The 27261-nt window shown below is 41.4% G+C and overlaps 3 protein-coding genes across 3 annotated transcripts; 1 reads left to right on the top strand and 2 right to left on the bottom strand.

The window, feature by feature from the left end:
- The first annotated feature begins 311 nt into the window (after window positions 1-311).
- LOC133732539 (uncharacterized) lies at window positions 312-3215 on the top strand. The gene is given in 5 exon segments (XM_062160117.1): window positions 312-500; window positions 502-598; window positions 1716-1804; window positions 2550-2663; window positions 2855-3215. Coding segments are annotated over 5 exon segments (669 nt in total). The 5' UTR covers window positions 312-326; the 3' UTR covers window positions 3050-3215.
- A 5240-nt stretch (window positions 3216-8455) lies between these two features.
- Window positions 8456-10415, bottom strand: LOC133730223 (uncharacterized). Its single transcript, XM_062157853.1, has 2 exons — window positions 10400-10415; window positions 8456-9204 (listed from the first exon to the last, which is right to left on the bottom strand). The coding sequence occupies exons 1-2, from the start codon at window positions 10413-10415 to the stop codon at window positions 8456-8458; spliced, it is 765 nt and encodes a 254-aa protein (XP_062013837.1).
- Window positions 10416-12483: 2068 nt separating this feature from the next.
- LOC133733796 (uncharacterized) lies at window positions 12484-14952 on the bottom strand. The gene is made up of 3 exons (XM_062161434.1): window positions 14829-14952; window positions 14064-14643; window positions 12484-13950 (listed from the first exon to the last, which is right to left on the bottom strand). Exons 2-3 carry the CDS (start codon window positions 14630-14632, stop codon window positions 12909-12911), a joined length of 1611 nt encoding a protein of 536 aa, XP_062017418.1. The 5' UTR covers window positions 14633-14643; window positions 14829-14952; the 3' UTR covers window positions 12484-12908.
- Between the last annotated feature and the right edge of the window lie 12309 nt (window positions 14953-27261).

Consider the following 27261-nt stretch of genomic DNA (forward strand, 5'->3'; position numbering starts at 1 on the left):
AGACTTCAACACAAAACCAATAAAAAAAAGAGTAAAGCTTCTATATCAAAAAAGCACAAAAACAAACCAAGAAAATAAGAAAAAAGCTAAAAAAATCCAACCCAACTAAATGTGGGTTTGACCCCATCCCAGTCAATGCTACCTATTTTGGCCTTGCTAACTTGATCAGTCATCCAATTCAGCCTTCGTTTTTGGATTCATTGACAGTTCATTGTAGTGTCTTTAGAGTAAGTATGCATGGTGATAGTCAGTTGCTGCTTTACTCAATTGTAAACTCGAGTTTGGGTGCTGTAATTGCGGCTTTGTTGTAATTGCAGTTTTAATGAATGATATTTCACTTGATCAAAAAAAAAAAACTAAATGTGGGTTTCGGGTCGGATGTCCTCCCAAATAAAACCCGACCCGACCCACCCAATTTGCATCATAACCTAAAGGCGGCGGCTACGGCGGCGTTCCAAGAAGGGGTCGGGTTGGTTCTGTCGCGGTGGTTGGCGCTTCAATTAATTGGTCGTCGAGAACGAGTGGGGTGGCCGTGACTCGAGCCTCAAGGCCGAGCAACTCGTCTCCGATATCGTCTCCTGGGTCAATTTCTCCACCGGTAACCTTTTAACTCGTCAAAGTTTTCTCCTTTTTCTGCGAATTGATTCTGTGATTTTGATTTTTTGTGCTGAAATTATCATAGCATTGTTTGTGTTTGGATTTGTTGAGAGTATAATCGAGTTGTTTTGGCATCAAGTTCAATTCTTTGGTTCGGAATTGTGCATGCCTCTGAGAATCAATACTGATTTCAGAACATGTCTAAAGATTTGAGGACGTATATATTGATTATATCATTATGCAAAGCATTTCATTCATGACACCACTTTGCAAATAGTGTATATACAGACAGGAAAAGAGCAACATAAGAATAATCAAAACACTATGTATGATGTATGATTTTTCAGTGTTTGTGATAGTGATGTAAAACTCACCATCATGATGAAAGGAAAATTTAGATAGTAGGAACTATGTACATGCTAAACATCTGAAGTCCCAGATTTTGCCTTTTCTGCAAAGCGAGTATGTAATTTTGGTCAGTCTGCACCTATGCTGTGTTTAGATTTGTTGAGAGTTTAACCCAGGTCCTTTAGCATAAAGTTTTTCTTTTTTTTGGTTATGAATTGTGCTTCTGATAATCAAATATGAGTTTAGTTGGGTATTTATCTGCAAAAGTAAGGATCTTTACTTTACCACATGATTTGTCAATTTTGTGCTGAAATATGGTTCTGCAATACGAGTCTCTGATTCCGATGTGTCTGGTTCTTTTTGAGAGCATTATTACACCAATGCTGTGTTTAAATTTGTTAAGAGTTCAATTTTTTTTTTTTGGTACTTCTGAGGATCAAAAATTAAGGTTAGTTGGGAATTTAACTGCATGAGTAAGGATCTTTACCTCATGAGTTGTCAATTTTATCTGAACAATGGCTTTTGTTTTTCCTACTTCAAAAGTTTGAAATGAGGTGTCATAGATCTGAATTGGTGCCCTATGATATTACTTATTTTCTTTTTTATTAGGTGAAGTTTGCTTTTTAGAAAAAGATGGTATTTAATCTGTGGGGAGACATGCTTGCCTAGCAGTAGTAAATATGATACAGTGATATTAGTATGCATTATGTGGATTTTCTTACAATGATTAGTGTTATTGTTTTGATAGCCATCTGTTCATTCTTTTTCAGAACCTCTTTATATAGATGATTTAGAAGAAATGCTCATTGAAGCTATGAGTTCTCTCAATACTGTGATAGAGGATGGTAGCATTGAGGAGGTATGTTTTGTTACGCCATTTTCTTAGGTGACATGTTGCAACATCTGATAGTATCTTGATGGATTGTATTACAAATAAATTTTGTTATGCTATGCTTCTGGTGGGAAACAGAGAATTATCTGCTTGCCCTGTAGATAGTGTACTCAACTTAAAAAAGGAGGAACCATTAAGGAGATTTGTGAGATGTTTGTGTTCTGTATGTCTGACCGTCAGTACTTTGTTAATTAATCATATTTAGAAACTCAAACTTTTTTATCGTTAACTATGGCTGGCATTAACCCAACGTATCTTTCAGCTGTAGTCAGCAGATACAGGTAGCTGAAAAGCTAATGATTAATTATGACTAGTGGATATAAGGGATGCAATTTTGTGCTTCTGTGTTATGGTTTTTCTTTTCTTCCTTTCTTGTGCCGATTTATGAAGTTAGCTGTAAATTTAATGATTATGCATAAAGAATGCTCGGAGAATGCGTAGATTGTATTTCAAGTCTATTGAAAGCTTAAGGCTGGTTGACATTTGGGATGCAATTTCGTACGAGCAGTTTGTATCTTTTTTATGGTTTATTTTTCCTTTAGATTTGCAACGGAAAGTTCATAAATTATCCATGCAGTATGTTGAGATGGTAATTTTAATTCTATTGAGAGCCCAAGGGAATCTGTAACAGTGGATGAGGGATGAAATTTTAGACTAGCTGTTTTATCTTTATTGTGTTTTTAACTTTTAATTGGCTTTGGATTTTGCACAGGTAGCTGAAAAAATAATGATTATGCATGAAGAATGTTTGGATTGCAATTTCAAGTCTATGGAAAGCCTAAGGGAAGCCAATAGTCGAAGAGTTCCAACTCCTCATGTTAAACAGGTAGGTTCTATTCAAAACCCTGTGCATTAAGAGTTTTAACAGTTCTACGAGTTCGCCAAATTTTTGTGTTGAAGAAATGCCTGTGGACATTGCTTTTTGGTTTATCTTGTTCAGGAGAGTGCCTATGATCGAGTAAATGATAATTTTTTGCATTACAATAAACTCTTCATTCTCTTCCTTATTTGTGCCAGGTTGTGGATGACGATGAAGACAGTGATGATAATGATGATGATACTGATCCTAGCATGAATAAAGATGAGTCATCAAACATGAATGTGGACAGACCAGAGTCTCATGCAGTAGAGCCAAAGACCAGGCAGGGAGTTGAAGCAGAAGATGGTTGGGAGGTAGTCGGACCGAGAAGAAGTAGGGGTAAAAGGAATTAGGTTAAACCCCTTATATGCAACCCCCTTGTATGCTACATGTTATACTCAATTTTTGTCATCGTTTACTCGTGAGGTAGAGTAATTATATGCAGACCCAGTTGTTTTCATACCATGTGTGTAAAAGACGTTAATCAGTTTTATCTATGATTTTGTGATTGTTCTTAAAGCATGGCTAACATGCAAGTAGGCCTGGGCTCGGGCCGGGCCCGGAATTTGGTAAAACCGAGACCGAGCCCGAAACAATCGATCCGGGCTGGTTCGGGCTTTTTCGAAAATAGAAACCGACAGAAACCGATCCCAAACGGGCCGGTTCGGTCTTCGGGCTTTTCGGGCCCAATATGCAAAATATACACAAAATTCAATAAGAGGCGAGGTTTGAACCCCCTACCTCTTACACGAAATGCTTGCTCCCAACCACTAAAGCACGAGATGCTCTCAATACATTATGTGCAAAGCTTATATTTATTTCGTCCTAGGGGTAGAAGTAAAACAAAATAGAACCCAGAACCCTCTTTTACTTTCTATACTCTGTTTCTCTGACACTTCTTCTTCTTCTTTTGCAATTCTACTTCATATCTTCATCTTTTTTCTTTTTTTTTTTTCCTTTTTTCTTCCTTCCCAATCCCCATTATGCAGTTCTCTATTTACCAATTACCATATATTCATCAAATCAACATCTTGCGTCTGGGGAGCATGAGGTATGTTTTGGATCTGGAATTCCTTCTGGCCAAAAAAAACTCTTTCAATTCCTAGCTGAGGTATGTGTTGGATCCTCATACTCTTGTCACTTTTTCTGATTCCAACAAAAGCCCTTTGTTGATTTCTTTGTTCCCATGGTTTATGGGTGTTTACTGAAATTCTGCTTCTTCATATGTGGAGACTGGGGACTCCGGTATTGCTTTGGTTGCTTCAGGAGCCACTGCATATAAGTTTAAAACTGAACGTATGCATATATATGATCATTGTGCTCAATATAAGAATACATAAATTTACCTGGAGCTGCAGCCATTGTTGAAAACAATAGTTTGAACTTGTGAGCTGGTGTACTTGGTTTGTTCTCCTCTGAGCTATCCTTTAGTGAGAGTCTCCAATGGGCAGAGATTATTAATTCTCAATTGATGGTTGTTGATGATAGCTAGAGCAGGGACCAAGTAGTCCTATATATAGGCTTTGGTTTAGGCTCCTTCCCATAAAGGTTTTCCTAAATCTATTAGCAATAGGACATTAATCCTGATTCATGTACAGATTCTTTATTGAACCTAATGTATTGAGGAATGGCCAATTATATAAGTTTCTCTCAATAAGCTAGGAATCCTAATTGAAAGATCACTGTCAAGTCCAATTGCTTATTCTGCACTAAGAGTAACAAGTTGTTGTGACTTCAGCTGACATTGACAAGTCCACTGAATCTTACAGTCTCCCACTTGGACTATCAATGTTCAATACAACAAGAATGTTACTAAAATCAGATATAGCAATTTATGAAGTGCGCGCTGGACTAACCATGAACTCCAATTTATTCCTAAGCTCAGTCAACCTGCAATTGACTTCAACAGACTATGAGAAAACTAATGCTTAACCAAGCATCAACACCTCAAAATCATGAAGAAGCAATCACAGATCACAGGAGCTATCTTTATGTACATGATAATACATTTGAATGAAAATATGATAATATGAATGAGGTCTTTCTGTAGGATTCAATAGCAGAATCAAAAGCATAAAATTTTGCTTACTGATATAAAATTAAGTTCCTGCTGTCTCTTTATAGTTATGTAGAGATCTGCAACTGATATTCAATCATTCTTGAAATGTTTCTGAATTTTCAAGCTCAATAACATATGCAGGCATGCTTATGATGAGAACTTTAAACAAACAAACTTCAAAATAAATTTTACTTGGAGCAAATTTAAAGTTTTCAGCTACTAAAACATAAATTCAAAACTGTGTTTAAAAGACTCCCACTCATTCTGCCATGTCTAGACTTTCTAGGACACCCATATTTTTGACATGTACCTGAAAAGGTGCTACTGCAATGGCCTTTGTGAGGGGGTCAGCAAGCTGAGCTAGAGTGCCAATTTTAATTACCTCAATTTCATTGTTCCTTACACTCTCTCTGACTGCATAGTACTTCACATCTATATTCCTTGAGGCTGTGGATCTCTTATTGTTCTTAGCAAAAAACACTGCAGCTGCATTATCACAATAAAGCTTTAACGGTCTTTCTACTGAATCTACCACCTTTATTTCATTCATAAAATTTCTCAACCATAGAGCTTGACCAGTAGCATCATGAATAGCCACATATTCAGCCTGCATAGTTGAAGTGGCTGTTAGAGACTGTTTAACACTTCTCCAAGATATTGCACCTCCTGCCAACATATAGATATACCCTGAGGTAGATTTCAAGTCATCGATGCAACCTTTGTAATCAGAATCTGTGTATCCAATGACCTCAAGGTCTTGATCTTCAATTCTTCTATATACCAGCATATAATCCTTTGTTTTAGTAAATACCTGAGTACCTTCTTGCCTGCAACCCAATGATCATTCCCAGGATTGGACTGATATCTTGCCAATACCCCAACTGAAAAGGCAATGTCTGGCCTTGTGCACACTTGAGCATACATTAAGCTCCCAACCAGTCTTGCATATGGTCTCTTGTCCATCTCTTTTCTTTCTAATGAGTTTTTAGGACATTGCCTTGAGTGTAGTCTGTCCCCTTTTGACATTGGCGATTCACCAACTTTACATGTTTCCATTGCAAACCTCTTAAGCACTCTGTCAATGTAGTTTCTTTGACATAATCCCAAGGCTTTTCTGTTTCTATCTCTCTTAATCTCTATACCAAGTACAAATGCAGCTTCACCCATATCTTTCATATCAAAATTCTTCAAAAGAAAACTCTTTGTTTCTTTTAACATATTCACATCACTACTTGCCAACAAGATATCATCAACGTATAAGATCAAGAAAGTGAACCTGCTCCCACTGATTTTCATATATATGCATTCATCTACTTTGTTTTCCTCAAAACCGAATGAAGTAATTACTGAATCAAATTTGAGGTACCACTGTCTAGAAGCCTGTTTTAAACCATAAATGGATTTCTTAAGTTTACATACCTTGTCAGTCTGTCCCTTAGCAACGAAACCCTCGGGCTGCACCATGTATATCTCTTCATCAAGATTTCCATTCAGAAAGGCTGTCTTGACGTCCATTTGATGCAGCTCAAGATCAAAGTGAGCTACTAAGGCCATTAATATCCTGAAGGCATCTTTAGTTGACACTGGTGAGAATGTCTCTGTGTAGTCAATTCCTTCTTTTTGAGTGAAACCTTTGGCAACCAGCCTTGCCTTGTGTCTTTCTATGTTTCCTTTTGAATTTTTTTTGGTCTTGAATACCCATTTGCATCCCACCGGTTTGTATTCTTCTGGCTTGTCAACCAAATCCCACACTTTGTTCTCTTCCATTGACTTAAACTCAGCTTTCATAGCCTCTATCCATTTATCTGCATATGATGACTGCAATGCTTGAGAATAAGTGACTGGATCTTCTTCTTCTCCAAAATCAAAGTCTGTCTCCGTCAGAAAAGTTGTTTCATAATAATCTGGAATAGCTGATCTTCTTTCCCTTTGTGATCTTCTTAACTGTATTGGTTCCACTTCCTGAGGTTGCTGAACAATATCATTATTTTGTTGAGGCTCATCTTGTTGTTCTTGATGTTGTGCAGCTTCATTATGTTCAAATTGTGGTTGAATGTCATCATGCTGAATTGTAGGTGTTTCTGCTGGAGGCACAACGTTATGCATAGCTGGTATTTCAATATGATCTGCCACTTCAGTGCTTATTCCTTCATTGCTGCTGTAAACTAACCACTCAAAGGTATCATTAGTACTAGTTTCATTAGTTTCTTCAAATTCAATGATATCTGCAGTGTCTGAACCATCTAATTCTCCAACAAAAATAGCTCTATTGGTTTCTAAGATCCTTGTGCTGCCATGAGGACTATAAAACCTGTACCCTTTAGATTTGTTCAAGTAACCAACAAAATAAACACTCGAGGTTCTGGAATCCAATTTTTGTTGCTGAGGGTTGTAAATCCTTGCTTCTGCTCTGCAGCCCCATACGTGGAAGTGATGCAGACTAGGCTTCTTGTTGAACCATAACTCAAAAGGTGTTTTATTCTCGACTGATTTGCTAGGGGTTCTATTACAGACATAGTTAGCCGTCTTCAGTGCTTCCCCCCATAAATATCTCGGCAAACCAGACTTACAGATCATACTCCTCACCATATTTATCAAAGTTCTATTCCTCCTCTCTGCGACTCCATTCTGCTGTGGGGTTCCTGGTGTGGTGTACTGAGCCTTGATTCCACATTCTTGAAGGTAGAGAGCAAAGGGACCCTTGTTTTGCCCTGATTCAGTGTACCTGCCATAGAATTCTCCACCTCTATCTGATCTAACAACTTTAATAACCTTGTTCAGCTGTTTCTCTACCTCTGCTTTAAAAATTTTAAAAACTTCTAGAGCTTTTGATTTTTCAGAAATAAGAAAAATTTGACAGTATCTCGAGAAGTCATCAATAAAAGTAATGAAGTATTGATTGCCACAGATGGTTTTATGAGGAAAAGGACCACAAATGTCAGTGTGAATAAGTTCTAATAGCTCTTGACTTCTAATTGACCCTTTCTTCCTAAGATTGGTGGTTTTACCCTTAAGACATTCTATACAAACACCAAAATCAGAAAAGTCTAAAGAAGGTAAAACATTTTGTTTGATTAAAATTTTCAGCCTTTCTTCCGAAATATGTCCCAAACGTTTATGCCAAAGAAAAGCAGATTTTTCATTCAGTCTAGGCCTTTTAAAACCAACAGATTTTTCAGTCAAAAATACTTCAACAGAATTTCTGCAATTCATATGCCAATAACCATCAATTAAAGAAGCATCACCAATAAACTCAGAATTTTTGAAGAAATCTAAACCTTTATTATTGCCTGTAAAAGTACAACCATTGTTTTTGACTAAAAGAGAGCCTGAAATAAGGTTTCTTTGCATAGAAGGAATACAAAACACATTTTCCAAATCTAAAGAAAAACCAGTAGTAAAAACAAGTCTAACAACTCCTATGGCCTTGACAGCTACTCTGTTCCCATTCCCCGAGCTAATCCTAGCTTCATCCTTGTTTGGAATCCTCTTTCTTAGAAAACCCTGCATAGATGTAATAACATGAATTGGAGATGCAGTATCAAACCACCAAGAGCTACTAGACACACTGACAGTTTTTGACTCTAAATGAAAAACAGTTTTATTCTGAAAACTAAAATTATTACCTTTCTTACTCATCCAGTCCTTAAAACCTCTGCAATCTTTCTTAACATGCCCTAGCTTACGGCAGAAGAAACACTTAACTGAACTGAATTGACTTTTGATTCTTAAAGTTGTTAGATCCCTGAGTTGCTTCATTTTGTGTTTTTGAGGTAGATGGTGCAGAATATCGAGGCTTGAAGGCTTTCTTCTTGAACTGTGGCTTGTTGACCAGATTGACAACCACCCCTTTTCTCTTCTTAATCCTATCTTCCTCTTGCACACACATTGAAATTAATTCATTCACACTCCATTTTTCTTTCTGTGTGTTGTAACTGCATTCTAGCTGAGAATATTGAGAGGGTAAGGAGTTCAGGATTAGGTGAACTAAAAAAGGATCATCAATGGTGACACCTAAAGCCTTAAGTTTTGTTGCAGTTTCTGTACCCTTCAGAATGTATTCCCTGATACTTCCTACTCCATCAAACTTCATACCAGTAAGAGCATTCATTAATGCCCCAGTTTCAGCCTTATCAGACACTTGATATTTCTCTTCAATATTCATAAAATACTCCCTTGCTAGCTTCGCATCTGGGATACCTCCCTTTACAGCTTCTGACATGGACCTTTTCATGATAACTAGGGCCATTCTGTTATGTTTATGCCACTGAGCATATTTATCTTTTGTTTCCCTAGTACTGGTAGGTGTTAACTCAGCTGGGGGGTCTTCATGCAGGACATGCTCATAGTCGCTGTATCCTAGGCATAATTCTAGGTCTTGTTTCCATCTCTTAAAGTTTGAACCATTAAGAGTTTCCATTTGGTTGCAATTAAAAAGCATGTTCATAGCTGAAAATTTCAGAGGTTACATTAGTAAGCAATGCATTTAGTTAACTGGAGAGGCAATGAATGAAGTGCCTATATGAATGCTGAATGTGTCATGCTTTACCTAGAGTGGCAAAAAGACTTTTGACACTTATTTTGCCTTAATCATATACCCAAAAAAAAAAAAAAAAAAACTCAGCTGTGTAGGTATCTTGAACATGTTAACACCTAGAGTGGCAAGAAAACAGTTCATGTTACCTTCTTAAGGCAAGTTTTTAGACTTTGTTATATGCTGACATTGATCTCAGAAGCTCTACTCATTTATACCTCCTGTATGGAGCAAGGATTCAAGCTACTAAAATCAATGTCACAAGCTGTTGATCCAATACTAATGTTTTAGTATAAGTCTTTCACAAGGGACTGCTATTGACAGTACTATCTGCAAAAGACTTAAACCAAAACTGAATCAAGACATTTTAAGTGTTTTGATTAAGTTTTATGCATTGTGCTTTATAGTATTTTCAGAACATAAGGGAGACAAAATCAAAACAATATCAATGTTAACACATCAAAACACAAAAACACAACCAAAACACAATTCAAATAGCATCCTGCAAACATTCATATTTATGGGCCTCAACAAGGCTATTTGAATTTAAATTTCTGCAAGAAAACAAAATTGGAGCATATGTGAGGAACACGTACCTGGGATTGAGAATTTATATGAAGTTTTGATCACTGATTCAACCCGAAAGCAAAATAGAAGATGCAAAAGCTCCTTGATTAAGAATTCAACAAGCTGCAGAGAAATATAGGCGGAATTCTCTTGTTGAAGGGTTTAATCGAGCAACTCTAGCATATGGAGAAATACCCAGATTTGGGGCTAACCGTTGAAGAAGCAACGGTATGTTTGTGCTTTTATTTTCTATTTATGTGCAAGCTTTCGGGCTGTAGGAATGGGCTGGGTTCATGTATTGGCCCTGGATCAAAATAATCCAAATTCTCTCCCACTTTGGTGTTCAGTTTAAAAAAAAAAATAATAATAATAATAATAATAATAATTCCTTAGGCTCCGATTTTGTAAAATTTTGTGTCAAATAAGTTTTCCAAAAGTTGATTCTTACTTGAGCACAAAGGCTCTGATACCAAATATAAGTTTAAAACTGAACGTATGCATATATATGATCATTGTGCTCAATATAAGAATACATAAATTTACCTGGAGCTGCAGCCATTGTTGAAAACAATAGTTTGAACTTGTGAGCTGGTGTACTTGGTTTGTTCTCCTCTGAGCTATCCTTTAGTGAGAGTCTCCAATGGGCAGAGATTATTAATTCTCAATTGATGGTTGTTGATGATAGCTAGAGCAGGGACCAAGTAGTCCTATATATAGGCTTTGGTTTAGGCTCCTTCCCATAAAGGTTTTCCTAAATCTATTAGCAATAGGACATTAATCCTGATTCATGTACAGATTCTTTATTGAACCTAATGTATTGAGGAATGGCCAATTATATAAGTTTCTCTCAATAAGCTAGGAATCCTAATTGAAAGATCACTGTCAAGTCCAATTGCTTATTCTGCACTAAGAGTAACAAGTTGTTGTGACTTCAGCTGACATTGACAAGTCCACTGAATCTTACACTGCAAATTTGAGTATGGAGGAGGAGGAGGAGCTGGCTTGGGAGGAGAGTTTCGAGAGGCTGAGATGATTTCAAGAGGCTGAGATGGAGGGGAAAGGTTTAGGAGGAGGAGGAGCTGGGCAGCTGGCTTGGGAGGAGATGGTTTCGCTGAGATGGAGGAGAAATCGGGTCGGGTTGGGCTTTCGGTCTCCGAATATTTGAAGCCCGAGATCGAACCAAAAATATACATTCGGGTCGGGCTTTGCACCGAACCGAGATTTTCCATACTAAAACCGAACCGAATCGGGCTTTTTTGCTCGGTCCGGGTCGGGTCTTCGGTCTTTCGGGTCCCGATGCCCACCCCTACATGCAAGTTTAATATACGAACTAGCCAATGTTATATCACAACCGCATACAACATCTCTTGCAAAATTTTATCAAAATCTTTGCTCCCCGCATCCCTTGATGAGGCCAAATGACCGTTTCCGTCACTGCAGTTGAAGTTGTCAAACACAGTCAGATTCGATTCATGATTATCCAAAGCAAGAACGAATTACCGATTCGTTTGGTAATACCCTCCCACAAAAATAAATGAAATAAAAGAGATTTACCATCTGTTGGTGAATGATTCGTCGGTCAAAAGCTCTCATTAGAAACCAAAAAATACATCCGACCAAAGTCTCCCATAAATCCCCTAGTAAAAGAAAAATAGATAAATAGAGAAAACGTTCTTTTTTTTTTTTGGACATGATAAAGAGAGAACTAAACTGTACTCGTACAACAAGACTGGAGACAAAGAAACAAGACTCATGTAGACAACAAATCAGTTTTTTTCTTGCTTCAGTTTCTTTCTACACAGAGAAAAAAATAAAAAAAATACGATGTTCACGTTGTGTCTTCGCAACCTCAGTAAATAGCACTTCAGGTGGTAATATCCCAGTTGATTCGACGGTAACTGTGAGTGAAAAAAGAGAAACAAATAACCCTGTGTTGGAACTTCTTCCTCATAGATTACCCTACATGACTAAAATATTATCGGCTTACATGAGTTTTGAAGAAAATCAAGTTCAAAACAAAGCATGGATCCAGTTTTAGAGTTCTACAGATTCATATAATTATGCATGACAAAAGTTTTAGACTGTAATTTCAAGCATATAATTGAGGACTTTCTAATCAACAGTTTGAGAGACTCACTTTTCGACTACATTACGGTAAATCAACTTTTAGATGTTTATGTATGAATGAGTAGATCACTTCAGATTTTTTTTTCCCCAAATTGCTAATCGTTAAGGTACCGAACTAAATCAAATAGATGGACGAACCAAATCTGTCAAACATTAACCGTTCATGTTCATAATTGATAAATTACAATAATGAATGCCTTAACGATTTTTAGTTTGGTTAAAAAATTGCACAAATGATCTATACATGAATATCTAAACATCTAACGGTTGATTTGCACAAATGTGCTATAAAAGTGAGTCTCACAATTTTTTTTTGAACTAATCCTCATTTTAGTAGTACTCATTACAAGGACCCATATATATAAAGCGTATACAATTAACCTCAATCTCTTTCAACACTTATATATGTTCATCTTCTTATTACCATCAATACTTTTAGATGCAAGAAGAAATTAACTAAACAACATTAATGTAGTCCTTTATTTATTTATTTATTTATTTATTTAGGTAATAGTCTCATGATTTTATTAATATTTTACAATACAGAAGCCACATTGAGACCCACATATTAATATTTTAAAATACAAACCCAACACCAGAAGAGACAAAAACAAACACAGGCCAACACACACGGGCCCTTTATTATTCCGACTAATAGAAACCGATGAGTCAAACTCTCACTAGTACAAAAATTGAATCAGACGACGGCTAAAAACTGTCGTCTGATACAGAACTGATTGTCGTATATCTCGCTGTCGTCTGATGAAACATGATTTAGAGAACCGTCGTCTGAAGAACTCGGCATCCATGTCGATAGCATGTCAACAGGCTCTCGACAACATTAATTGTTGTGTGAACGTTACTCAGACAACGGGCAACTTAAGAATCCGTTGTGTCATGCCATGCATCACTTTGGACTGATATTTTAGAGTTCATCCTGGTCACGGTCATCATCATCAGGACCAGGGCTAGTGTGATTGTGAACGTCAAGGCCACGGTTTTTGCGAGGCAAAATGCTTCGGAGGGAAGGCCAATTGGGACGGATTTGCTTCACGCCAGTGATGAAGTCATTTCTGGTGCCAGGAGCAAAGTTGATCCAGCAGTAGGAATCTCCTTTGAAAAGGTATGCCTCATTATACCTGTGTGAAGCAAGCGCTGCCTCGATTCCACTTGCAAAGATGGTGTTTTTCAAGCTAGGATAGCCGTCGCGGATGGGCTTGACGTGGATGAGGCGTGCAGTACAAGAACCGTAGTTTATAAGAGCATACTTGTCGTCTTTGAAGAGGTAAGCTTCATATTTTGTCGTTGACTCAAACGCGGCGTCTATGCCGCTTTCAAACACCGTGTTTCTTAAGAAGGGGAACATGTCAGAGATGCTAATCGGCCCTTTGATTATCTTGTCATTTGTGGTGTGTGGTGCGAAGTTAATGTGTGCAGAGAGATTCCCAGAGAAGATAAAAGCTTCATCCCGATCGTGAGACCCGAAAGCAGAGTCTATACCATGTTCTGCAAAGACTGTGCCCTTGAGAGATGGATACCCATCGCAGATAAGAAGCGGTCCGTTCAATACCTTGTCGTTTGTGCCGCAAGGAGCATAGTCCAATAGCACATACTCGTTCTTCATGAATAGATAGGCTTCATTTCCGCGAGACGAACGGAATGCAGCATCTATGTAGCTTTCATAGTTAGCCACATCGCCAGCATACCAATCTGTGGTAGTGAAATTATCTTTGATGGCAGCGAGTTGTAGCCCAGAGATGGCAGGGGCTCGGAAATTATTGTTGGTGGCAGCGAGGGAGATTGCAGGGGATCGGCAAATGCTAAGGGTTAGAAGCTGCCTCGTACCATTTTCAGCCACGTAGTCAAATACTGGCCTCCGAATGTTGAGCAACCGTGATGGATGCGATCGTGGATTGAAGTTCCCATTTACTCTTATTACAGTGCCGAGTCGCTCCCGTGTTGTATACCTGCAAGTTAAGTGTACGTAACCTACGTAAGCCTAGTATTCACTTTTGACATGAATATATAATAATTATATATATAGATATTTAAGTAACGGTCCATGTGTAGGGTAACCAACCTTCCATCACTAACAAGCCTGAAGCGTTGGGCAGAGCGAATGTATTGAGGGGCAATGCCCGCAACAAAGGAGACCTCGTCTTGAGAAGGGTACAGGTACCGATCACCAAGAGTCTCAGCAACCCAAATGCCACCAGGAGCATATATCTCATAACGATATACTTCCACAGTCTGAGGGACGTCGGGATGCCAACCGCTGTTAAGGGTGGTGCTAACGAAGGCGTGGGTGGCTGGTCTGCGGGAATCAAGAGGCGTACCACCATTATGGACATAGTGATCCAGATTGAAGTAGACTTGGTCGGTAGTGTCTTGTGTACGCCTCGCTTGGAAGCCATTTTGAAATACCTCCTGATAGGGGGTAAGATCCCAGCGGAACACATGGCGGAGTATGTCTTCTTCTCCACTGCTGCTTCTGTAAACGATGTCAGCCAGTGGGGGATCTGCAACACGGCAATTAAAGTAATAAACAGTTTCAACCAAAAATTGAGCTGCACGCACGTCGTCGTCATCGAGAGGTTGAGGGAAGGGTGCTGCACAGCCTCTCCATAGTGAATTCGGCGGGATCGACATTTTCTTCTCACCTGTAAATAAATTTCATTGTCATTTCTCCTGACTGGTGACGAAGAGTACGTGTGTCAATTTGATGCAGCAAACAGGGATCCATGCAAGAGTTGAGTATGTGTTCTAAATAAAATCATAACAGATCTATACAGAGGAATATCAATTGAAAACGAAAACTTGATACAACTTTGAGAGTTTTGTTTACCAATGACAGAGATTGAGACCGAACCGTCCTAATATTTGATACAAGAGAGAACAGAGAGCAAAAACATTCGATGAAGGAGTTAGAGCTAGGAAGGCCTCAATATATAGCATTGTGGCATTGTCCCTCTAGGTACACAATGATGTTGACAAGGACAAAGTGAATATTAAAGCAAAATTAGGTTCTTCATTTCCATCTGATCGATACCTTATCAATAAAAAAACCGAACTGAGACGCAAAGTTAGGTTCTTAATTTCCTTCTCGCATAATATATAGAAGCATGCATGTGCATGGATAGCCCGTACTTACATCTCTATTAAGGTAGAAGAAGTTTGTTCCTATCGGAATTTCTTCTATATATATCAACACTTGTAACATGCATGCATATTTTGAAGTTGCTGCATGCATGCAGATGTGAGATGTGTAATGAGGCACATACATGCAATTGTGTACGTACGTCTGATCTTTGATATTTCTGGAATATGAGATTAATGAAATGAAATCATGCCATTGGCCTATCAGAACTTGAATGAAAGAATCTAGTTAAACTATTCAAATAAAGATGAGAACCAACAAAGCACTTGGTGCAAGAAACGGAACAGATCAGTGCTTTGCTTGAGAAAGCCATAAATTAACATGAAACAGATCGATGCTGACGCGGGCGGAAGTAACCCTAGGTTTACAAGCAATAAACCTAAAACAAAGATTCTGGAGTCCATCAGAGATAAAAGAGAAAACTCTCAATTTTGATTGATAATATGATAAAAGATAGTTCTGCAGCCGTTTAAGGTTGCTTATATATGGGAAAAGAAACCCTAGAGCGACTAACAATGAAACCCTAAAGCCCACGGATTAAAACAAAACAAATCCAAAATAAACTAGAAAACCTAAAATAAAAAGAATGTAAAACTAACCTAAAAATATTAAATCACGAATCGGATAATTAAGACGATACATTTTGGCCTAAATCTGATAGGGCTCACTAAAGTGAGTCTTGAAGATCTCGTCGTTCCCATTCTGGAAAGGTATCAGGCGTTTCAAACGGACATTCTGGCCAAAAGTTAGTCAAATCTGATTCAAAATCAAAACCTGACTTTTCGCACGAGAAACCCGAAAAGTCCAAAACCAAATCTTCTTGAATATTCCAGCGGCTAGTAACCTGATTACGCGTGAGTTACCTATTTTCCAATCACTCTTCTTGATTCTACACCGCTTCTTTACTTTTATGGTTTTTCGGCTAAACTGAGTCCATTCTCGTCCTACATCATTCTCCTCCACTATGAAAGAACTCGCCCTCGAGTTCCTCTTGAATAAAGGACAGGAATAGGTAGACAAAAGACCTGAGAAAAAATTAGACAATTGGACATGTGGATTATTGGCTGGATCTTCTGCATATTCTGATGACACAATCATGAACCCAACACCATAGATGAGTCTGTTATAGGCAACCTTAGTAGATTCTTCACAGCTCTCAAGGTTGTACTCTTGAATAACATCTGGCTCTGAATGATTTATTTTAGGCTCCAAGACTTTATCAGTACAAATAACCATGTCTTCATGAGCAATTTCATCTTTAACCTCTTCTTGGTCTTCATCCATGAATTCTTGTGGAGGTTCTTCCATTAGAAATTCTTCTGGCTTTTCTTCAATTAAACTATTAATCTCAACCGGCAAAGAAAACTTGGACTCTAACTTCTTCTCGAAAACCTTAGGAGGATAATTCTTGATGTTCTTCCTTCCAGGCTTGATTTTAATTTTGTGTGACTCCCACCTAAATAAATATGTGTCATCTTTGCAATAACCACCTTTGACGCTTTCATGCCATGGCCTTCCAAAAAGCACATTAGTGTCATCCATGTCAATCACATGACAAGTAATCTCTTCTTTATAAAATTTTCCCATAGAGACAGGAACTTTACAAACTTCTGTTACTTGTGCATATTCATCCTCTCCAAATGGAATCCAGTATGGATCACTCAGCTTCACTGTCGGCAATTGAAAATAATCCATAATTTTGTTTGCTACAAAATTCTCTCGTAGACCACTGTCAATTATTACAGAGCATACCTTGTCTTTGATGACACATGTAGTTCGGAAGTCGTCGTAATCCGGCGTTGTGAATATCCAATGTTCCATGTTTCTTCTTTCTTCTTTTTTTTTTCCCTTTTTTTTTTTTTTTTTGATTGATGAGGTTGTCCTAGGGCAAATCCCTTGGTATGTTCCTCTTCAACGAAACTTTCTTTGATAGATACTCTACGACCAGCGTCGTTGAGGTTGGTGGTAGTGAACTTCTCCCTTGGATCGTCGTCTGCTAAGAAGCGGGCGAAACCCGCTCTGATACCAACTGACGCGGGCGGAAGTAACCCTAGGTTTACAAGCAATAAACCTAAAACAAAGATTCTGGAGTCCACCAGAGATAAAAGAGAAAACTCTCAATTTTGATTGATAATATGATAAAAGATAGTTCTGCAGCCGTTTAAGGTTGCTTATATATGGGAAAAGAAACCCTAGGGCGACTAACAATGAAACCCTAAAGCCCACGGATTAAAACAAAACAAATCCAAAATAAACTAGAAAACCTAAAATAAAAAGAATGTAAAACTAACCTAAAAATATTAAATCACGAATCGGATAATTAAGACGATACATTTTGGCCTAAATCTGATAGGGCTCACAAAAGTGAGTCTTGAAGATCTCGTCGTTCCCATTCTGGAAAGGTATCAGGCGTTTCAAACGGACATTCTGGCCAAAAGTTAGTCAAATCTGATTCAAAATCAAAACCTGACTTTTAGCAAGAGAAACCCGAAAAGTCCAAAACCAAATCTTCTTGAATATTCCAGCGGCTAGTAACCTGATTACGCGTGAGTTACCTATTTTCCAATCACTCTTCTTGATTCTACACCGCTTCTTTACTTTTATGGTTTTTCGGCTAAACTGGGTCCATTCTCGTCCTACATCAGATGCTTTACCTTAAGTAATATTAACTCTCAGCATTTACCAACCTCCTCCAATATGATAAATTTTAGAAGCTGTACTTAAAAGTTGAGGTAGGTCCTTTTTTACTTGAATAGCTTTAGTTGTTTGACCCTAGAATTAGCTTAACCCCAGTTTGCCTTTGCATAAATTTGTCCCCATGTGCTATACATGTGACTACTTTTCCGATCTGCCTACTATGCAGATCTGTAATTCTGTATCATAGACAAATCTAAAAAATATGGGTCTGTTCTTGAAATCGGGGTGGGTGACTTATGACTCATCAGATGCTGTTCCAGGAGTTATGGTGGATGAGCTGTTTGACAAAATGTTTTTGTAAGATAACTTTACTCTGTTACCATGTAAAGAAAGGTATCTTGCTTGTCTTGACTTGCATTTACCTTCTGGTCAATATTTACTGAGAAAGGCTTGATTAACAAAGAGAATTCTTTCCTCACTTTGTAGCAAGAAAATTTTATTTGTTGATAAAATAGTCAAGTTTTCTCTGCAATCACTCGGAGAAAGAAATGAGCAAGGCTTGATTACCAAAGAGAATCAACTAGTCTACCACTACATTTCACTTCGAGAAACACAAACAGCTCCACAGTTCTAATGTACCAAATCTTACAGAGATTTCCAAGTTCGATCAACCTAGGGCTGGGCACGGGCCGGGTCCAGCTAAAATTTCACTGGACCCGGACCCGATCCGTTTTTTACGGTTCGGGCCTAAAGCTTGTTTTGACACCAACAGGGACCGGCCCGTTTTCTTTCAGGCCGGGTTTCAGGGCTTTCGGGCCCAAATACCAGTTTTATGCTTTGTTATCTGTCCACATATATAATCCAGATTTCATTCATTTCAACATGTTAAGTTCAAAACACTGTCCAATTATCCATATCCAAAGTTCAAGCTGCAATTTGACATGCAATTCAACATAAAGTCCAAATTCAAATACAAGAAGTCAAGAACAATTTGACATGCAATTCAACACAAAGTCCCAATTCAAATACAAAGTCTCAATTCAAATACAAAGCTACAATTGAAATTTGGATTCAGGAGGAACAATTCAGCAGCCTTTTTTCAGTCTTCTATTTAGCAATTCCGCAGCTATTCAGCAAAGCCAGCCATCAATTGGCAATCACGGTTTTCCCTACACCAGCCAATATACAAAAATTATCAACAAGTGATTCAATAAAGTGAATAAACCCAAGACAGATCAAAATTGAAGCATCCCAAAACTAGAGTAGAAATTTAAAACTCAACGAGGGCACAAACAAACAACTTTGCAGTTTTCAGTCAGCAAAGAATAATGCAGCAGGCAAGCAAAACCAATGCAAAAAAACACAAACTTGTAGCTTAAAACCAATACACAGCAGCTCACCTGACTTCTCAGTCATCTTCGATTTTTTTGCCTTACAAGCAGCCTTTTTTGCTGATTGATCACCGGATTTCTCCTTCGCATGTTCTGCCATTTCATTCAAAAACATTAAATTAACACTGATTCACATCAAAAAGTAAATCTACATTTAAAGGAGTACCAATTTTTTTACATGCCCTAGGCTCTGAGTGCATATAAGATTAGGATAGAACTTCTCCAGTTGTTTAGCACGATTTTTTTTCTAGCTGCAAATACAAAAGTTATAAGTCAACAACTCAACATATATCTCAAAGATTAAATAATGGAATGTGTTGGTATATATACTGCCTAGGCACAAATATTGGAAGCACAAGGCTCACTAGCCACGTGAAACGATGCTGATAACGCCCAAAGACGATGCCGATACCATACACTTGCGGTAACGGGTGGACCATAGCTAGTCCCACATTGGAAACAAAGAGGTGACAAGCTCATCCCCACACTATAAATACATGGCTCTCCACTCATTCAAGGTAAGCCACCACTCTCCATTTACTCCTACCTAGTCTACATTCTTACATGTATCTGACTTAGGCATCGGAGGGTCGAAGGCCGGCTAGCCCGGTCTTCCCTCTGACCTCTGTTCATGGTTGGCAAGTACGGATCTCGGAGGTGGAAGCTCTCACGACCCGTTTCTTACCCAGAAATATTTGACGCTAGAAGGAGGGGGCTCCCAAGTGGAAAACACCCTCATAGCTCACCATGAGCAATTTCACCAGAAATTTTTTCCGACTACTAATTTTCTCTCTGCTCTTGGATCTCCACCTGCTAACGCACCGCGAGCTCATTTCATTCACATATCCTTCTTGATTTTCATCTCCAGCACATCAAAATCAAACTTCTGGTAGCTTCTGGGCTTCTATTTACAGAACGTTTGAGGAGAGAGAAAGTAGATATGAGATTTTCTCTCCTCCACCACCGACATCCGGTCTTCACCATGGCCTCACCTCCACTACCATGAGACTCACCAGGCTTAGACGAGTAAAACCCAGGCTCCTTCTTGTCCGGCAACTTCGGAATCTGACTCACGCACCGGCACACAGTTGACATCCAACCTTCTTCATCCTGACTCATCCAACTTTGCGTCCAAAGCCAGCAAGAGTCCTTCCCCTCTCCAATCATCATCATCTTACACACATCAACAGACTACGAATCAAAGTTTCTGTAAGCATCAAGGCCCGGAATTAATGGTGAGAGACAATTCGAGGAGCGAAAAGGTAACTCCAGGATCATCTCTCCTAATGCAGAACGGATCGCAGTCCAATTCGAAGAGCAGTTTGATCGTGGGCTTTCCGGAAAACGAAAGTTACTAGTAGCTACGCCATAGCTTGGTGTCCGATTGGAACGTGCTATAGCTTTCCGGAAAGTGAATCGCGCCAGGAACAAAACTAGTTGCTATACTACGACGTGTGGGCTTTTTCGGGCTTTCGGGGTCGTTTAGGACCTCAAAACTGTAATTTACTGTTTTTTAGAATTTTCGGTTTCCTAGTTTTTTTTTTTACCCGTGGGCTTTAGGGTTTCATTGTTAGTCGCCCTAGGGTTTTTTTTCTCTCATATATAAGCAACCTTAAACGGCAGAACCACCTTTTATCTTATTATCAATCAAATAGAGAATTTTCTCTTTTATCTCTGGTGGACTCCAAAACTCTTTGTTTAGGTTTATTGCTTGTAAACCTAGGTTACTATTCTGACTGCGTCATCTCCCCTCCGTGACTGGTTTCCAGTTTCATATCTAAGGCTCCATCTCTAAATCTGGGAGCTCACCCCAGTCTAGAGTTCTAATCTGCTATTAATCGCCTCACCAATACAACATTTCCCCCTGGATTAGAGCTTCCCCGGCAAAACGGGGAAATACTCTAGATACTCGGAGTTTCAGCTCTTGGCAGCTCCAGCCCTTAACTGCTTCGGCTATCGGCCGCATGTCGCATCTCGGTGACCTAACTCTCGGGGACCGACAACTATGCACCTCAGTATCGCAACTCTCCAGCTCTCGGTATCTCATCGCTCTAGTTACTCCATCTCGGTCTCGCTGACCCACCTCACTCTCACTGTCTTGCTTCATCTCGGTGCCTCGACCAATCTCGGTCTCGCCGACCCACCTTGTTCTCTCCGACTCATCTCACTTATGGTTCTATGAATGGATCACATATCGCAGGTGGTGAAGCTTCTATCGGTCTCGCTGAGCCATTTTTCTCTCAGTGGATTGAAGCCAACTCCTATAATGTTGAACTCGACAACGAGTTGTCAAGTGAAAAAGAGGTGATCTCGGCACGCAGAACCAAGTTCGATACCTAGTGCTGCCACCAAATTCAAAACTCTCTTTGACCCAAAGGCTTCATCTTGGCTGTTGGGGTGTTAAAAATGGATTTCAGTTTGGAAATAGAATATGTGTGATTCTCGCTTTGCTGATTTAGCTGCAAAGTCGTTGCATGGTCTTTCTGGTCTCTTTTCTGGTTCTACTGGGTTGGTGAACATATCAACATCATTGGAATTGAAATTTTTGGCTATGATGTTTGTCTGAATGATTCAAAACACAACGACGGGTTCCTTTGAATCGAAGAGGAGTTTGAATTTCTGTGAGGCACATTGCTCAGGTGCCATCCATGAAGACTCCTACAAATGGGTTTTTGACAACTTCAGTGGAAGACTAAATATTCTCCCCACTAAAATCAAAGGGTCGATGCCTTACAAACAATGGACACCCGGACATCTATTTTGGACACCCATTCATCCACAACTCCATTCTCCAGGCTCATAGTAACTTATAGCGAGGCTCCAACTAGCGCATTCTGCTCCAAGAGGCATACAGAAACGAAAGCTAAGCACTCATATACACATTTAATTATATATTCAATAGCTGCATATCAAACACCCGTCTTTATACATATGTATCCAAGACTTTGCGGCATGTGGTATTACCTCTCAACTGGACACCTCGACAACTGTTTTGACAATTGATCGAAAGGATAAATGATGGCCACATGTTTCCATGCTTATTTTATTGGCACATGCATTTGAATTTGCCTTGTCTATCTGTATTTCTCCGTGGCTAGTTCCATTACACGTTCATAGCTTCATATATATAGTAGCTTAACTATCACTTTTGGCTTCAATTAATAAGAGCCCATCTATCTACACATGCTCATAAGGTATGCACATCAGCACATGTCAACTACGGCCATGCATAACCTAAGGCCATGCATATATGTGAAGCATACTTACCCTAAAGGCTCAAAGTCATAATTCATGCCTACTATTTAATTGTAGAAAGCACACATGTTAGGTGTGGCTTTCTTAATGCATGATTACTGCATGCAATACCAGACGGGTACACACTACTATGACAATCTCACATGGCTTTCTTAGTCATACAAAGTATGACAAATACACTCAATCTCTTATAGCATGACTTCATCAATCGTCATTATCACCTCGGCCAACATCTCTAGTAACTTGTCACATTTGCAGCCAGTGAATCCCAAACTCTGCACAATTGTAATTTGGTGCGAGCATACATGGATTGAATCCTCAAGTAAACAAATTCATAATTAGCATGATTTGAGCACGGCTGGCATCCATCCTTACTTCGTCACAAAAGTTCAACGAATCATTTGTGCCATTGTTTACACACTGGCCACACTCTTGGAATGCCAAAGTACAATCACCCGAACGAAACTACTCCATATACAAAGCAAGGCCAAATAATCTACCAGACACTCGCTAGCTGACTCCAGATAAGTTCTCATATACACCCCTTTTAATTTGAGCTAATGCCATACTTCACATGTGTACTTACATGAGCATTTGCCAAGCATAATTAGCTATAATGAGCCACGCTCATGCTACCACCAGCGGTACCAACTCCCGCCAAAGAAGTGACCTATGGAGACACAGCCAAGCAGGCTATCGCCTGAGCCCGACTCACCCCCAGATTAACGCTGACGCGCCGCCACGCGCCATGCCAAGATAGCATCAGAAGCTCCAGAAGCTGGGAACTGAAGCATATCAGTCCCACATCGAAAACATGGAAGATGTCAGCCTCTTCCTCGATCACCTATAAAAGGTTTTCTCCTCTCTCCTTATTAATTACGCATTTACTACTTACTTACTGTTATTCTGTCAACATAAATACATTGACTAACTTAGGCATCGGAGAAGAGAAGACCGCCCATCGCGGTCTCCCTCTGACGCCCTTTGTATTTTACTTGACAGGTAGCGGAAGTATTGATTACATCGCAAGTAGCGGTCCGCCCATCAGACCAACGTTAACCAAGATTTAGCAGTGGCTAAATCTTAGACATTAACATTGGCGCCGTCTGTGGGAATTCTTGAACAAAGGCCATCCCACTACAACAATCACCATGACTAACGGTAGCGGGGGAAACGCTGAAGAGCAGGCGGACCAATCCGCCAACCCCCATCCCAACAACCCAGCGGTTAATGTTAACCGTGCACTATTCAAACGCTAAAGGGCGACTGGTCAATGGCCGTTGGGCGCGAAATCCCCGCTAGGCCGCCAAACCCCAGCCGCTCGCAGAGGTGGTAGAGAAATTCCCGCTCACCGTCCATCATGAACTCTGCGTACGCGGCGAACGAGTCTAGGTCACTCGCGGGCGCCTCTCTCTCCTCGACCATGGGAGCCTTGAGCGGAGCTTGCCGAGCCCTCTTCTGCTGGCGGGCCCCAATGGTCTCCACATCGTCCCCCTCTTCCTCGTCAGGGGAGTCATTCTGCCGGCGCCTTCGCTGGAGCACCCTCGTGTTCCCAGCAGCAGGCCTCGATCCCCTCGCCGGCGGCTCCTCCCTTGCAGCGGTGACGGTCTCCGCCGGCGGCACCGTTCTCTCCTTATGAGAGCCGCGCCTGTTAGCAGGCACCCTCTCCTTCTGCGGCGCGGCGGCAACAGATCCCTTCTTCCCGCCATCCACATTGGCCCCCGCCTGAACGACCGGCAGGCCGTCACCACCAAGGTGGGAGTGGTGCGGCATAGGTAGCACCACGGGAACCTCTGACGGGCTCAGTGCCAGCGTTTCAGGGTTCAAGACCGTTTGCTGGGCCGCCAGTCTGGAGGCATACATGGTCTCCAGGAAGTTGTCGATCTCTGCGCGGTCCATAGCCTTGTCAAAAGCGTCACGGCTCGCTTTGTTACCTGGCGGAGTTTCTAAAAAAAAAAAAAAACAACAAACCAGTCAGCCTGAGGCACTCTGATCATAAGTACAATCTGGCGGAGATTTCTTACCAACGGCACGAGTCAGTCGTTGATCGACCAACAACTCCCAACCGGTAAGAAGGCGAAAGTCCAGCAAGTTGCGATTCCGCCAACAGCCTCTGATGCGTGCCACGCGACACTCTTCTTCACGAGTCAGGTTGTAGCGCAAGCCCGCTGCACAAACAAACAGTAATCATTAGTAGAAATACAAGGCTATGCATAAGAGAAACAGCCAACTATGTTCAGCGGAGACCGGTAAACAACCTCGGATATGTTGAAACTCTGACTTAATCCTAAACGTCGGCTCCCCCTCGTTGGACCCAGCTTGGTATTCCCACCCTGCCGTGGCAACACAGAAGCTCCCCCGCCAGTAGGACATGGAATCCCTTAGATTCTCGATCAGCTTAGGTGCTCCTTGGCGGCGGCTCAAGTTCACCTGCCCTCTGCAACCTTGGCGCTTCACGTACACCAGCTCGTAGAAGTGCAGCACTTCCGCCACGGTTGGCCCCTCACAACCGAACAGCCGCCATAGGGAGTTCAGCGCCAGCATTAACCGCCACATATTGGGGCAAATTTGCCCAAAAGCAAGGCCAAACTCGCACACAAAAATTTGAAGGTTGGGCACCAGCGGGAGTGTCACTCCTTGGCGGAATATCGCCTCGTGCACGGCGGCAAACCCCTCTGGGAGAATCGATGCCTTCTCGTCCACCGTTGGCGGACGCAGCTTCACCGAACCTGGCAACCGGAACATCCGCTTCACCCGATTAACGGCAGCAACATTCATCCGCCCTCCTGCCTCGTCAACAGGGGTGCCGTCCTGGAGGACCCACGCTGACTCAGCATCCTCCCCCGCCATCTCTCCCCCGCCAGCGGAGCCACTGGCAGCGCTGTTACTCGCCAACCGCTCATCACGCCTATTTTTGGCAGCGGCGGCCTCCCCTACCCTAGAACTCTCTGGACGCGAGGCACGACCCATAGCTACTTCCCAGGGTATGGTCTGTAGCGGCTCAACCTCTAGCGGTTCTGGTAGTGAGGTTCCTGCATGGGCAGACGTACGCAACGAATCATTAAATATTCTATCCGCCACGCTGAACGACACGTCAGACCCGGAATCCCTTCTTCACTGCTCGAAATCTCTACGACGTTAGCCATCCCAAACCCTAAAACCCAAATCAGTTAGCTCAAACAAGATCTAGCCTATGCCTATATCAGTTATAGCCAAGAACATCAAGAACAGTTTACCCAGAAAATACCAAACAAGAGCAAACACACTCAACCCAGATTCGACCATCTAGCAAATCCCTAAACACCAACCCTTTGCCAAACACCATAACCCACCCCCAAATCTCACTTCACACCCTAAGAGCACACCGGAGAAGAACAGATAGCACCCCAAAACCAGAAACAACAAAACCCAGAAACCAACAGATCCAATGAAACAGGGAAAAGAATCAAAATACCAACCTTAGTGGCGAAAACTCCGGTGTATTGGTGAGCAGTAGTCTTCAGTGGAAAAAAGCTTCGTGTTTCCGGGAACGATATCTCCACCAAACTCCAACAGCCTCTCTCTTGAGTCTCAGACGAGCAAAGCGTGAAGACGACGAGTAAGAGTTTGAAGCCTTAGCAAAGTGTCAAATCTCGCTGAGTTCCCCCCCTTTTATGTCAACATCAATGAATTCTAAACCGTCCACTGAAAAACGACATCACACACCAGCCGTACACGTGTCCCACGTCTCCACTTACTCTCCGGATTAACCGAGGCGTCGCCTCGGTTACGGAATCCATAATTGCTCGCTTTAATGGCGAGAAGACGGCCAGGCTTAGGAGACAAGCCTCCAGACGCTAACCCTCTAGGCGTTTGCCACGTGTCGACCACCATCAGACGAAGCGTCTAATGGAAGCAACCACTTGGGAAGAAGTCACCAACCGTCTGAAGTCTCCGCTGAGCGAAACCCCGCCAGCGGAACTTCTCCCTTGTCACCTTCCAAGTGACGAAGTCTCCGCTGGGCGAAACCCCGCCAGCAGAACTTCTCCCTTGTCACCTTCCAAGAGACGAAGTCTCCGCTGAGGGAAACCCCGCCAGCGGAACTTCTCCCTTGTCACCTTCCAACTGACGAAGTCTCCGCTGGGCGAAACCACGCCAGCGGAACTTCTCCCTTGTCACCTTCCAAGCGACGAAGTCTCCGCTGAGCGAAACCCCGCCAGCCCGCCAGCGGAACTTCTCCCTTGTCACCTTCCAAGCGACGAAGTCTCCGCTGAGCGAAACCCCGCCAGCGGAACTTCTCCCTTGTCACCTTCCAAGCGACGAAGTCTCCGCTGAGCGAAACCCCGCCAGCGGAACTTCTCTCTTGTCACCTTCCAAGCGACGAAGTCTCCGCTGAGCGAAACCCCGCCAGCAGAACTTCTCCCTTGTCACCTTCCAAGCGACGAAGTCTCCGCTGAGGGAAACCCCGCCAGCGGAACTTCTCTCTTGTCACCTTCCAAGCGACGAAGTCTCCGCTGAGGGAAACCCCACCAGCGGAACTTCTCCCTTGTCACCTTCCAAGTGACGAAGTCTCCGCTGAGCGAAACTCCGCCAGCGGAACTTCTCCCTTATCATCCTGCAAGCGGGGCGGCTTCCGCTACACACCTCTAGCGATTGCCCTCCTTCCCTCAGCTTGCCAGCGGCGTACTTTGTTCAGCGCAATATCGCTCAATAAAATACCGCCAAGCACGTCTACTGGACGCTGCTTCCTGCTACAGTCAGCGGGGGGATATCCGCCAGCGGCGGATCCCAAGGCCACGCCTCACTCTGACAACGACCGCCACGCGGCGTTACGGTCAGGCCGTCCCTATGGGACACGG

Source organism: Rosa rugosa, chromosome 2 (assembly GCF_958449725.1).
Source record: "Rosa rugosa chromosome 2, drRosRugo1.1, whole genome shotgun sequence".
Classification (NCBI taxonomy): Eukaryota; Viridiplantae; Streptophyta; class Magnoliopsida; order Rosales; family Rosaceae; genus Rosa; species Rosa rugosa.

What these genes read in the sequence shown, in the direction of transcription:
- LOC133733796 (XM_062161434.1), bottom strand. Translation starts at nt 14,632, where the DNA reads ATGTCGATCCCGCCGAATTCACTATGGAGAGGCTGTGCAGCACCCTTC. An exon ending in AGGCTTGTTAGTGATGGAAG is followed by an intron (nt 13,951 to 14,063) that starts GTTGGTTACCCT and finishes CTTAACTTGCAG; the next exon opens with GTATACAACACGGGAGCGAC.